The sequence below is a fragment of the Hevea brasiliensis genome, chromosome 12, assembly GCF_030052815.1.
Source record: "Hevea brasiliensis isolate MT/VB/25A 57/8 chromosome 12, ASM3005281v1, whole genome shotgun sequence".
Lineage (NCBI taxonomy): Eukaryota > Viridiplantae > Streptophyta > Magnoliopsida > Malpighiales > Euphorbiaceae > Hevea > Hevea brasiliensis.
The window spans coordinates 2,030,888-2,044,886 of record NC_079504.1 but is presented as its reverse complement, the minus strand read 5'-3'; the positions used below and the strand labels follow the sequence as shown (position 1 = coordinate 2,044,886).

Sequence of the window (13,999 nt, the reverse complement as noted above, 5' to 3'; positions counted from 1 at the left end):
TAATTTTCACTCGCAATGATAAAAGTTTTTTCTTAATTTTTATTTTTGTTTTAGTTGTTGGTTGCTAGAAGCCACTTGATTATATTCGGATGAGTTGCATTACAAGGCCCAACGGCGCAGAAAACACACAAATAGATCAAATGAGAAGATGGAACCACCCAATTAGACCCTGACAACAAGAGCTTTTTGCTAATGTTACCCAATTAGAAACATGACTGACCTGTAAGGTTTTGTCCTATAATTAATATTATTATATAAGTTAAAATTAATTTTTTTAATGTGATTCAATATTGACATTTATTTTAATTAATATAAATCTTAATTATATAAATATTATTTTAATTGAAGTAGATCCTAATTTTAATTATATAAAGATACTTGACGGACGTATCAGATTAAGTCTTATATATATATATATATATATATATATATATATATATGAGTTGATACTCTCTTTATTCATGATCTATCAAGATTTATTTTACATATGGTATCAGAGTTCTAGGTTTTGAATAATTAAATTTCTCCATTAAGTTTATGGTGATGAATATAATAGTAAAGATCTTACTTGCTATTAGATAATGGTATAATTAAAGTGTAGATTGTGAAAGTTTTATAATTAAAATTAATTATTAAAATAATTAAAATAATATTTTTAAAATTTGATCCAATTAAGTTTTGGGCATCAGAATTATTAACAAGACGAAAAATTGTGTTATAAAGAGATTTAAATTTGAGATCATATTTTCTCAAAAGAAATAAAAAAAATTTATATTTTCTACCCAATCTAATTAAGATTTGTAATTAAACCTAATGAATGAACAAATATTAGGTTTATTAAGATACATAATTTATATGCATGCCTTATAATATTTATTTTAGTTTATTAATCACCAAAGTGGCGTAATTAAAATAAAATAAAATTAATAGTTTGTTAGTCACCAAATTGGCCGAACTATGAATGATGCTTACATGCATATAAAACTTATCAATTATTCATACCAATAGATGCCTGTGATGAAAAATGAATTAATTGATACTCATTATTCATCAGAACTTAATGATTTTACACAAAGATAAATCAATTATTCTATGATAGTGAGAATTATGAGGATAATAATATTTTATCAAATATATATTGGATGTCAAAAGACAATATATATATTTGATGTAAGTTAATTATTGTCTAATCAAGTTTAAAGGCATTTAATTTAGGAAAGTATATTATAGTATCTACCCAAAGGAGAACTGTAGTATACTCTAATTGTTTGAATTGTCCGAATCTATTTTAATTTGAGTATATATAAAATATTTTGCAGCTATTACTCTTCATTTGCAAGCTTCATCTGTTATTGTATTCAATGGGCTAAACTTCTCTAAATGGTGTCAGCAAGTCAAGTTCCATTTAGGTGTCTTGGAACTTAACTTAGCATTATTGGAAGATAAATCCACTGCTACTAAGATACAAGCAGTGAAGAAGAGAAATTGTACCATAAGCAATAGGAACAGTCAACAGATTAAGCCTTATATTTCTGCGAATGACTATTGCCAGCAACATTAAGACAACAATCCCATAAACTGAAAATGCAAAAGAATACTTTAATTTTGTGAGAGAACGGTTTCGTTTTGCAGACAAGTCACTTGCTGGTACTCTAATGGTATAACTCACGACCATGAAGTATAATGGGTCGAAGAGTATGCATGAGCACATTATAGAGATGAGTGATATTGCAGCAAGGCTAAAGACCTTAGAGATGGCGGTGGATGATTCCTTCTTGGTGCAATTCATTATGAACTCACTACCTCCTGAATATGGGGTCATTTCAAATCAATTACAACACTATTAAGGATAAGTGGAATGTTAATGAATTGGCCAGTAAGCTAGTTTAGGAGAAAACGAGACTAAAGAATCAAGGGACTCATTCTGTTAACATTATGGGTCAAGGAGCTAGTAAAGGACTCAAACCAAAGGCCAACAAGTTTAAGAAGAAAAAGAAAGGATCTTCAAATGCTTCTCAAACTGAAAAAGGGGAACAAATGGTAGATAAGTGTCGCTTTTATAAGAAAGTAGGACACTATCAGAAAGATTGCCTGAAACGTAAAGCCTGATTCGAAAAGAAAGGTAATACTTATGCTTATGTATGTTTTGAATCAAACTTAATTGAACTTCCTAATAATACTTGGTAGCTTGATTCTGGTGCTACTACTTATGTATCCAACTTGATATAGGGATTTCTTACTATCCAAACCACAAACTCAACTAAAGACTTCCTATTTATGGGGAACTGAATGAAGGCCCCAATTGAAGGCATAGGGACTTACCGTTTGATCTTGGACAATGGTTATCACTTAGATCTTTTACAAACTCTCTATGTACCTTCAGTTTCTAGGAATATTATTTCTATTTCAAAACTTGATGAATCTGGGTTTAATGTTAAGTTTGGACATGGATGTTTCAGTTTATTTAATAATAACTCCATTATTGGTTCTGGAATTCTTATTGATGGTTTATATAGGCTGAAACTTGATGATAATTTTGCTGAATCCTTGCTTGTCACTTTTAGCAATATTGGAATTAAGCGTAGTAGACTGAATGAAGATTCTGCTTTTTTGTGGCATAAGCGTTTGGGTCACATATCCAAAGAAAGATTAGAGAGGTTGGTAAAGAATGAGATTCTACCGAGTCTAGATTTTACTAATCTTAATGTGTGTGTGGATTGCATTAAGGGAAAACAAACTAAACACAATAAGAAAAGAGCCACAAGAAGCAGTTAGCTTCTTGAAATTATACACATTGATATATGTGGGTCTTTTGATGCTCCATCTTTTAGTGGAGAAAAGTACTTTATTACCTTTATTGATAATTTTTCACGTTATGGACATATTTATTTGCTTAATGAAAAATCTCAATCAATAAATGTATTTGAAGTGTACATAAATGAGGTTGAAAGGCAATTAGATAGAAAAGTGAAAATAGTAAGGTCAGCTAGAGATGGTGAATACTATGAAAAACACACTGAAATGAGACAATGTCCTTGTCCATTTGCAAAGTTCTTAGAAATTCGTGGCATATATGCACAATATACTATGCTAGGTACTCCTCGACAAAATGGGGTGGCGAAAAGGCAAAATTAAACTTTAATGGATATGGTTAGAAATATGATGAGTAACTCTTTTTTACCTATATTTTTGTGGATGTATGCACTTAAAACCGCTGTATACTTGTTAAATAGGGTTCCTAGCAAGGCAGTCTCAAAAACACCTTATGAATTGTGGACTGGAAGAAAACCTAGTTTAAGACATCTAATGTTTGGGTTGTCGAGCCGAAGCAAGAATTTATAATCCACATGAAAAGAAATTAGATTCTCAAATGATAAGTGGATACTTTATTGGTTATCCAGAGAAATCTAAAGGATATAGTTTTTATGTTCCAAACCATAGTCCAAGAATTGTGAAAACTGGTAATGCAAGATTCCTTGAGAATGGTGAAGTTAGTGGAAGTGTTGAGAGACAGGATGTGGATATACAAGAAAATAAAGTTGATTTTCATGTGCCTATTAAAGTTCCAATATCCACTCTTACTCCATATGTTGTTCCAGCAGTTGTTGAAGGATCTAACAATGCTACACAACATAATAATGAAACACATCCTAAAGAAGCTAACTTACAAAGAGCTAATGAAGGTGAACCAGAAGAAATGCCATTAAAAAGATCTCAAAGAGAAAGGAGATCGGCAATTACTGATGATTACGTGGTTTACTTGCAATAGTCAGATTTTGACATAGAAATTAATAAAGATCCAGTTTCCTTTTCACAAGCTATAGAAAGTAATGAGTCTGATAAGTGGTTAGATGCCATGAAAGATGAGTTAAAATATATGAAACAAAACAAAGTATGGGATCTTGTTGAATTGCCTAAAGGATCTAAACGAGTTGGGTGTAAATGGGTATTTAAGACTAAGCGTGACTCGAATGGCAAAATCGAATGATATAAAGCAAGACTTGTTGCCAAGGGTTATACTCAGAAGGATGGTGTTGATTATAAAGAAACATTTTCACCAGTCTCAAAGAAAGACTCATTAAGAATTATCATGGCATTGGTGGCTCATTATGACTTAGAGTTGCACCAAATGGATGTGAAAACAACCTTTCTAAATGGAGAACTTGAAGAGGAAGTTTATATGGACCAACCTGAAGGTTTCTCAGTTGAAGGAAAAGGCCATATGGTGTGTAAACTTAAGAAATCAATATATGGACTTAAGCAAGCTTTCGGCCAATGGTATATTAAGTTCAATGATACCATAAAGTCTTTTGATTTTAAAGAAAACATCGTTGATCGATGTATATATCAAAAGATTAGTGGGAGTAAATTTTTTTCTTAATTCTGTATGTTGATGATATCTTGCTTGTTGTAAATGATTTGGACATATTATGTGAGACTAAAGATTTTCTCTCAATGAATTTTAAAATGAAAGATATGGGAGAGGCATCCTTTATGATTGGAATAGAAATATTCTGTAATAGATTATAAGGACTATTGGGATTGTCTCAGAAAGCCTATATTGATAGAATTCTAGAGAGATTTAATATGCATAAATGTTCAGTAGGAATTGTTCTCATATGGGTCAAATTTAGTCTCAATCAATGTCCAAAGAATGATGTGGAATGTAAAGAAATGGAATCAATTCCTTATGCTTCAGTTGTGGGCAGTTTGATGTATGCTCAAACCTGCATAAGACCCGACATTAGCTTTGCCGTTGGAATGCTTGGTAGATATCAAAACAATCCTAGAATCCATCATTAGAAAGCTGCAAAGAAAGTTTTACGATACCTGCAAGGAACTAAGGATCGCATGCTCACTTATAGGAGGTCTAATCATTTAGAAGTGGTTGGATACTCAGATTCAGGTTTTGCATATGTGTTGACAGTAGAAAGTCTACTTTTAGCTATCTGTTCCTATTAGTTGAAGTGGCAGTATCATGAAAAAGCGTCAAACAGTCTATTATTGCTTCATCCACTATGGAAGCAGAATTTGTGGTATGTTTTGAAGCCACAATTCATGCATTATGGATGCAGAACTTTATCTCAGGACTTGGGATAGTCGACACCATTAGCAAGCCACTGAGAATTTATTGTGATAATTCCACAGCAGTATTTTTCTCCAAGAATGACAAATATTCGAAGGGTGCCAAACATATGGAATTAAAGTATTTTGCCGTTAAGGAAGAAGTTCAGAAAGGAAGAGTGTTTATCAAGCACATTAATATTGATCTCATGATTACAGATCCATTGACTAAAGGCTTACAACCTAAGACATTTAAAGAACATGTGCTTAGAATGAGTCTTGGTTGTATTAATTAATGATGTATTGGCTTTGATATTCTGAGCTTATTGATGTGTTTCTGATGTACATTAAAATATTTCCTGATTCTCATGATTGTATATACATAATATTTTAAGTGAATAATAATAGGAAAAGTCTTTTAAGATATTATTATGGACCATAATGTGATAAACATATATCCATTATATACCTATTATGGTAAATTGCTAGTATTGTGGTATATAGAAGGAAGTATGTGATTAAACAATGTACAATCGCCATAACCCATACTTAGTAATTTATTATAGGAAGGTAATTATGAAGTATATTATGGAAATGATTTGTTTATTTTATGCGCGCCTAATGTTTATATTATTAAAGTTTATATCACTTAATTATTGTGCCAAGTGGGAGAATATAAGATTTTGTCCCTTAATTAATATTACTATATGGGTCAAAATCAATTCCTTTAATGTAGCCCAATATTAATTGATATTTACTTTAATTAATACAAATCTTAATTATACAATGATTGCTTTAATTGAAGTAAATCATAATTCTAATTGTATAAGAATACTCGATGGACGTACCAGATTAAGTCTTAGATATACATATGTATGAGTTAGTTCTCTCTTTAGCTATAAGGTCACGCACATTCTCTTTCATAAAGTCAGAGATAATAGGGTTATCTCAAGAAGGGTCAAGAGAGAGAAATCAATTTATTAAATTAAAGGGTCTCTCTCAATTATTAGAATGACTCAATTAAACTCCGTATCAAATACGCTTTCTAGATCTGTGAGAATTTATTTATTCAAGATCTATTTTTTTTATAATAATTAAATTTTATATTTATAATTTATATTATATTTATGATTATTATGATCTATTAATATTTATTTGATACAGGGGCATCATATTAACACGAAAGCAACGAGTTTGACCCAAAGAAGCTCTTGACAGCATCAATCTTCCACAGGACCGAAGGAGCAGCAGAAAGTATTGTGTAGAGACAAGACCGCGCTATGGAAATCGCTATGACATAAGCAACTTAAACTGCTTCTGCAGAGCCTAAAGCAGCTTCATCTTCAGGAGGAAATATAACAAACAAGCAACTTGGGACAATGTTCATAATTCATTTGAATTTTGCTTGTTAGTAGAAATATTTTAATATCTTTAATATTGTACTTAGGTTATTCAGATTAAATTAAATTAAATAATAGGGAATATTGTCGAGAATTAGAGGTGAAACTGAAATGAATCCTGTAATAACATGGCATCAATCAATTAACCAAATGGTAGCCATAAAAAAGAGAAGGCACCCCAATTTTACCCAACGCAGAATATTTCAAAAAGAAATATTATAATTCAATAAAAATAATGTATTGTAAATTTATTTATTTTTATTATTATTTAATTTTTATTAAGAAAAATATATTTTAAATTTAATAATTAAGAAAGTTTTAAATTAAATCTTTATATTTTTATTTTTTTTATTAAAGGCGTTATTTAGTCTCAAAATCTGAATGCAAAACCGGTTAAGACCCGTCCAAGAAAGATACAGCAAAGGCGTTAATGCGCGGGAAAATCGTTAAGTATAAAACGGCAAGTTGGATCTTATTTTTAGTTAGAGGCGTGAGTTTTATTATTTGTAACTAATTCAAGCGAGAGAGAAAAGAGGAGAGAGAGACAGAACAACGGCTCTGTTTCTTTCTTTGCAATTCTAGTGTTTCAGCCATTTCTTCTCTCTTCTCTTTCCCTCGTCTTCTCCTCACAGGAACACAGAGAGCGAGGGAGCGAGAGAGAGAAAGAGAGAGAGAGAGAGAGAGAGAGAGAACGGAAAAAGGTTTCTGCCAAAGCTTTTCCTCTTTGTTTGGCTGGTTCGTTTCTGTAAATTTGTCTTGCATTTGATCACCGAATCATTTCTCGCAAATATTTGATTTTTTTTCCCCGAATTGTTGCAATTGAAATAGATATTTCTTTGTACGTTCAAAAAGGGATTTTTTTCTTTTCTTTTTGGAGCGAGAACAGGAAAAGAATTAGAATTCTCTGCTATGTTTTTGTAGGAGGAGAAAAGGAGATTTTAGAGGATTTTGCTTGTTTGTTTGCGAGGAAAATGATCAAGAGAGGACGAGAGGAAAGGATGAACATGGGGTGGTCGTCATTGGGAGGTGACGAGTTGATGTTTGGGGATTTACAAGGATCAAGTGGCCAAGACGAAAGAATTTTTGTTTCGGTTAGAATGAGGCCTTTGAACGAGAGAGAAATTGCGAGAAACGATGTCTGCGATTGGGAATGCATTAACAGTACCACCATTATATTCAAGAGCAACATGCCTGACCGCTCCTTGGTCCCTACTGCCTATACATTTGGTAAGCCAAACGCTTCTGTGTAGAGTTATATAAGTTACAGAGGTGGGAAAGGTTGTTCGGAGGTTAAGCTGTGCTGGAAACAGTTATTAGTTTGTTAATAGTAACAGCTTGGCGTGCAGTATAATAAACTAGTGTGCTAAGCATGTGTACCGTGTATATAACAGAAACAATCGATCAATAATATTCACCTTTCCATTTTCTCGTTAATAATTCTTCCTGTGTTACTATTCTCTCATTCTGTCGTTTCATTTGGTTGTTTTCTTCATTTTTTTTTTCATCTGAGATAACAAAGAAAACCTTCCAATTTTCCCTTTTTAATTTTATCATATTTGGTATAGACAGAGTATTTGGGAGTGAATGCCACACAAAGCAGGTGTACGAGGAAGGAGCCAAAGAAATTGCTCTTGCTGCAGTTAGCGGCATTAACTGTGAGCTTATCTTCTTCTTGTTTGATTTCCAGTATTCTGTTTCTGCATGATCTGGTTCAAATTTTCACAATGCATAAATGTATCTCCAGCTAGTATTTTTGCATATGGGCAAACAAGCAGCGGGAAGACATATACTATGAGCGGAGTTACCGAGTATGCAGTGGCAGATATATATGAATACATGAACCAGGTTTGTGAAAAAGGAAAATATAAATTGCCCTATTCCTTTTTGATAATATGTTTCTGAAGGTTATTACACTTTGTGTACCGCAATATTTAAGGATTTTTTTTTTTGGTTATGTATCTAGCATAAAGAAAGAGAATTTGTATTGAAGTTCTCGGCCTTGGAGATTTACAATGAAGCTGTCAGAGATCTCCTTAGCACAGATAGTACTCCACTTAGAGTCCTAGATGATCCAGATGTAAATATTGTATTCCTTTTCTTTAAATCTAAATATTGCAGTAATATAACCTTGTTTTTGCACACAAAAAGACTCAAGTAACAATATTTCAAATCAACAGAAAGGCACTGTAGTCGAGAAGCTTATAGAGGAGACTTTAATAGATAGGAACCACCTTCAGGAGCTCCTCTCTATTTGTGAAGGTAATGGTATCAAGCTATATAACACACTTTATGTTTGTCTTGGTTTTTTCAGTGATTGAGACTAATAACTTTAGTCTTGGTGTTCTTGTAGCTCAAAGGCAAATAGGAGAAACCTCTCTGAATGAGAGCAGCTCCAGATCTCATCAAATCATAAGACTGGTAAGCTTCTTGTTTACTTTGGTGGATAATTTAATTAGTGGCCACATCCTATTTTGATATATATTCTTGCTCATTGCCTTTAATCAAATGGTGGAATTTCCCAGACAGTAGAAAGCTCTACTCGTGAATATTCAGGTGCCGGAAGTTCAAGCACTCTCACAGCTACAGTGGTATGAATTAACTTTTTCCCCCTAGAATTAGTGATAAATTGGAATTTCTTCTCAAGCATCTGATAGGGCAAATTTTTCTAAATACTTAGAAGAAAAACTTAAGTTGGTTTTGTTCCATAGAATTTTGTTGATCTTGCGGGGAGCGAGCGTGCTTCTCAGACATTGGCAGCTGGTGCGAGATTAAAAGAAGGTTCCCACATAAATCGCAGTTTACTGACCCTGGGAACGGTAGTTCGCAAATTGAGGTGGGACAATATTTTTTAAATTGTTAATATGAAACAATGAAAGAGTTCCAAAGGATAATTGTACGATGGCTTTGTTGATCCACAAGTTTTAGTATGCATGTTAATATCTAAAACTTTTGCAATTAAATCCCAACCCTTGAGGTAGTGGAACTCTGTGGACCACAATACGTAGATAAATAAGCCATAGGATATATATCCCATAGTGTTTTAATGCTTCCATGGTCGCCATGCTTAACAAAGTTCAGGTTTCTCCTTCATTTTCAATTTGATCATGCCTAAAATTTGATCAATAGGCTAGATCATTTTATGCTTTTACATATTCAGTGTTGCTGTCATCCCGCTTGATCTATTGCTGATCAATCTTTACATATTTTCCTACTTTGATATCCATTGTTGGCCTAAAAGCTGTTTTATACCCTAATTTTGTTTTGAGGCAGGTATGATCCTTAGTCTTCTGAAATTCTGTTGACATATTTTCCTAAATTTGACTGTATTAGCTTGAGTTGTGAATTAGCTTACTGCCATGATTGATGCAGCAAGGGAAGAAATGGACACATACCTTACAGAGACTCTAAGCTAACACGCATACTGCATAACTCCTTGGGAGGCAATGCCAGAACTGCCATGATCTGCACCATAAGCCCTTCACGCAGTCATGTTGAGCAGTCAAGAAACACTCTCTTGTTTGCAAGTTGTGCTAAAGAGGTGGCTACTAATGCACAGGTCAATGTAGTGATGTCCGAGAAGGCATTGGTAAAGCAATTGCAAAAAGAACTAACTAGGCTGGAAGGTCGGTTAAAGAGCATGGGATCAATTTCTGTCACAGGTGATACAGCTGCATTACTGAGAAAGAAGGAACTTCTTATTGAACAGGTGAATACTTATGCAGTCATGCTAATTTGCATTTAAAGCAAACTCCACATCTTTTGGAATGAAATAAGCCACTTGCATTAAATAAACAATGATTTTATCTGTGTGTAGTCATTGTAGATACGTATTGGAGGCAAAACTTTCACTTAGTCAACTGCTACTTGTACATAACATGGCCCGTTAAAGGGTCCATTAATCTTCCCATACGTGATTGATGTTCATTGATTTTCATTGAATAAGCATCATTCTGATTGTGGCTGGATATTTTATTTTAAAATGAATTGAGAACTATTTCTCTCTGTCAAAGCTGTTGCATTGCTGTGGTGAGGGCTTAGTTCTTTTGTACACCACGAGAAAAAAAAGGGAACACCTGTTGCTGTTAAACACTTGTCAAAGTTTGTTCACATGCTTTCTTGAAAATATTGCAGATGGACAAAGAGATTAAAGAATTAACTTGGCAACGTGATCTTGCTCAATCTCGAGCTGAGTGTTTGCTAAGATCAATTGGGGAAGATCGACTTTCAAGAGTAGATGAAAATTCAGCATCAGAGTCCTCAGAAGTGATCGATCCTGTGTGTCTTGCAAAAAACATGGATTTTGAAGAGGCCAGTTTGCTTGCTCCCACCGCGCAAATCCTACAAATTCCAGATCCTGAAGACAATTTTCTGCTGGATGATAGCACTCCAAAGTTTTTTGGGCCTGATCCATGTCAAGGTTGGGAGGAGATTTCTCAACGAAATAATGAAGAAATTGAAGATATCTGCAAGGAAGTTCGATGCATTGAGATGGAGGAAGCCAGTATAAACAGGAAAACAGAAGGTGATGTGTCATTACTTGGTTCTGAAGAACAAGAAGGAAAATTAGCCACAACAGAAGTGAGGATTGAAGGTGCAGCACCATCAACGCAGGAAGAAGATAAAGAGTTGAGCCATGATAATTCATACAACTCTCATGATGCTCTGAAGCAAAAAATTCAGGAATTGTATGAGACCATAAACCGTTTAGAACAATCCGCTTCCATTGAAGCAGCTGCTTCTAGTTCTAAAGGCTTGACATGGACTAGAAGCAAAAGTAGGAGAACAGTTCTTATGACTATTCCATCTGATATGTGGTATGAATCAGAAGAAGAGAATGAGAACAAACCTCATACCGAGGACTCTATCGAAAGACCATTAGACATCGAACAAAAGCGCACTGAATCAGAACATGATGCCGAAACTATAAATATGTCTAGGAAAGATTCTCAAAATTCCATCAATAGTGCTTCCACAGAAGAAGAGAGCATGAAAGAGATAGAAGTAGATGTAGACGACACTACTAGTGTCCTTGATTTTGTTGCAGGAGTGAACCAATTGGCTATACCTCAGTCAGAGGTGCAAATTAATTATGTTCCAGTGAGAATGAACTCACATACGCACACACTCACTAAAAACCATGTTTCTTCTCATGTTCTTCGCTTCATTCTAACGGTTCACATGCATCTCATGCTCTTCTTTTGATATCTATGTTGAACCTTGTCAATTTCATTCAAATCGAGTATACGAGATTGCTTATAGGCAGAATACAGTTCATGTTTACACACTAAACAGAAAACAAAAATACCATTATTATTAAATATTCATGTTTCTATGAATAATGCTGTCCATGTATGCAAGTGATAATCATGTGATTTAAGAGTTAGGATTATGTTGAGCAGTTGTTAGGATTATCTTTAAGAATTATGATTGTGTTTGGATTATACTTTCTCCCCAAAATGTAGGGTTGCTATGCTTCCTAGTGAATCTGCTCCTTGTATAGTTTTACACCCACATCAGATGGTTTTTTTTTTTTTTTCCCATGTAGTGGGACAAATGGGAGTTGCAGGAGCTGGCACTTCTGACCCTGCAGCCATTTAGCAGACCTTACCAAAAAATCTATTTCAATTACCACAGGATTTTTTTTTTTTTGTAGGTTCCGGAAGCATCAACTAGGACTGATGACTCAAGGAACAGCAGAGATGCAGGTGCAGAGAGAGGCAATGGTGCTAGGCAGCATCATAACTGGCCCCAAAAATTCCAAAGATGCCAGAGAAAGATAATTGAACTATGGGTCAAATGCAATGTACCGTTGGTCCACAGAAGCTATTTTTTTTTGCTCTTCAAAGGCGATCCTTCAGACAATGTGTACATGGAGGTTGAGCTTAGAAGATTGTACTTTCTGAAGGATACATCCGCCCGTGGAACTAACACGAAGATAGATACTCAGATTGTCACACCATCCTCAAGGTAGTCTTTCTAATCCATCTAGGGATTTTATCTTATAATATACATTGGTAAGTGCAATGTCACAAGCAACATGCACATAAGGAAATACATGATCAATAGCCATATTATACATAGTGAAAGCAATTTCTTATTATATTTATAAACTTGAATATAAATATGTGTTCAGTATGATAATTATCAAAACCTATGGGATCTTGAGATGTTATGGATCTTCTTCTTTCGAGGAGACAAGAACTATTTTATAGACTATGTAAGACGAAGCTGAGGGCTTTTTATCAAAACCGAGTGAAAAAAAAATTGCAGAGATTGTGTAAAAACAAAATACCACCAACTAAAGTGTCCATAAGATATGGCAATGTTGAAAATAATTTGAATACCATCAATTAAAGTGTCGCCCTGCTAATGCCACTAAAAAAGACGAGTCTCTAAAGCCCACAGAGATGGCATTGCCAACACTTATCATTCCCATATCTTACCGACATTTTAGTTAGTGGTATTCAATCAGTCATATTCCAGACTTTGACCAGGTGGCAAAATTTAATTGTTTTGTTTTTACACAATCTCTGCAAATTTTTTTTTCACTCAAATCACTTTGAGTGCTACATGAAACGAAGCCAGAGAAATTTATGTTGCCTTTTTTCCTAGTCTAATGCAGACCATTTAATACTTGTATTTGAAATTGCTTGTTTGTTGATGATAGTTTGAAGGCTCTCAATCGCGAAAGAGAATTTTTAGCAAGGCAATTACAGAAAAAGTTCATGAAAAGGGAGAGGGAGGAACTTTACTTGAGGTGGGGTATTGACTTAGACACAAAGCAGAGGAGCCTACAATTGACGCGCCGTTTATGGACAGACACAAAAGACTTGAAACATGTGAGGGAGAGTTCTTTGCTTGTTGCCAAGTTGGTTGGGTTTGTAGAGCCAAGCTATGCCCCCAAGGAGATGTTTGGACTCAGTTTCTTAACCCCGTCAACAAGTCAGAAATCCTCCAGCTGGAGAGACAACATGTCTGCTCTATCGCTATTGTAAGCTTGTGACTGTGGGAGGTAGAAAAGTTTCTTTCTTCCATGGCTCTTCATTGCATAGCTTTAACTTGCATGGTTGAACGTTCGAGTTCTCTCCATTGTAAATTGAACACGGCCTGTGAGCTGACTGTAGTTGCAGATTTTCTTTTTTCTTTAATTCATTGATTCTGCTGCTTAAAGGCATTCCTTTGTACATCCTTCTATATAAATATATGTTTAAACCTTCTCATAGAATGTTAATAGAAGCAAAAATAGGGAAACATAAATACATTTCAGGCGAGATTGAGATTTTATGCTTTTAGGATGCATGCCTAGATTGAATATTTGTATCCAAAGTTATTATTCTTCAATATGCTAAAAAAAGACAGGAAAAAGTTTATCTTCCACTTGCACCGTTCAAGAGATCTCACCCTGTTTTCTACACGCCAGCAAGAAATTGAGTTGGAAAAAAAACAGAAAAGCCCTGATCATCTAGGCAGCATCAATGTAAGAAACTAGCAATTTGGCCGCAGACAAGCCCAGAGGTAGTAATATATATTTTACT

General features: G+C 34.2%; 1 protein-coding gene across 1 annotated transcript; it reads left to right on the top strand.

Annotated features, from left to right (window-relative positions):
- Nucleotides 1-6,257: 6,257 nt before the first annotated feature.
- Nucleotides 6,258-13,860, top strand: LOC110666093 (kinesin-like protein KIN-7C). Its single transcript, XM_021826475.2, has 12 exons — nt 6,258-7,691; nt 8,030-8,119; nt 8,209-8,309; nt 8,428-8,541; nt 8,642-8,723; nt 8,815-8,882; nt 8,987-9,052; nt 9,173-9,297; nt 9,834-10,170; nt 10,596-11,561; nt 12,118-12,431; nt 13,132-13,860. Exons 1-12 carry the CDS (start codon nt 7,436-7,438, stop codon nt 13,457-13,459), a joined length of 2,847 nt encoding a protein of 948 aa, XP_021682167.2. The 5' UTR covers nt 6,258-7,435; the 3' UTR covers nt 13,460-13,860.
- The last annotated feature ends 139 nt before the right edge of the window (nt 13,861-13,999 follow it).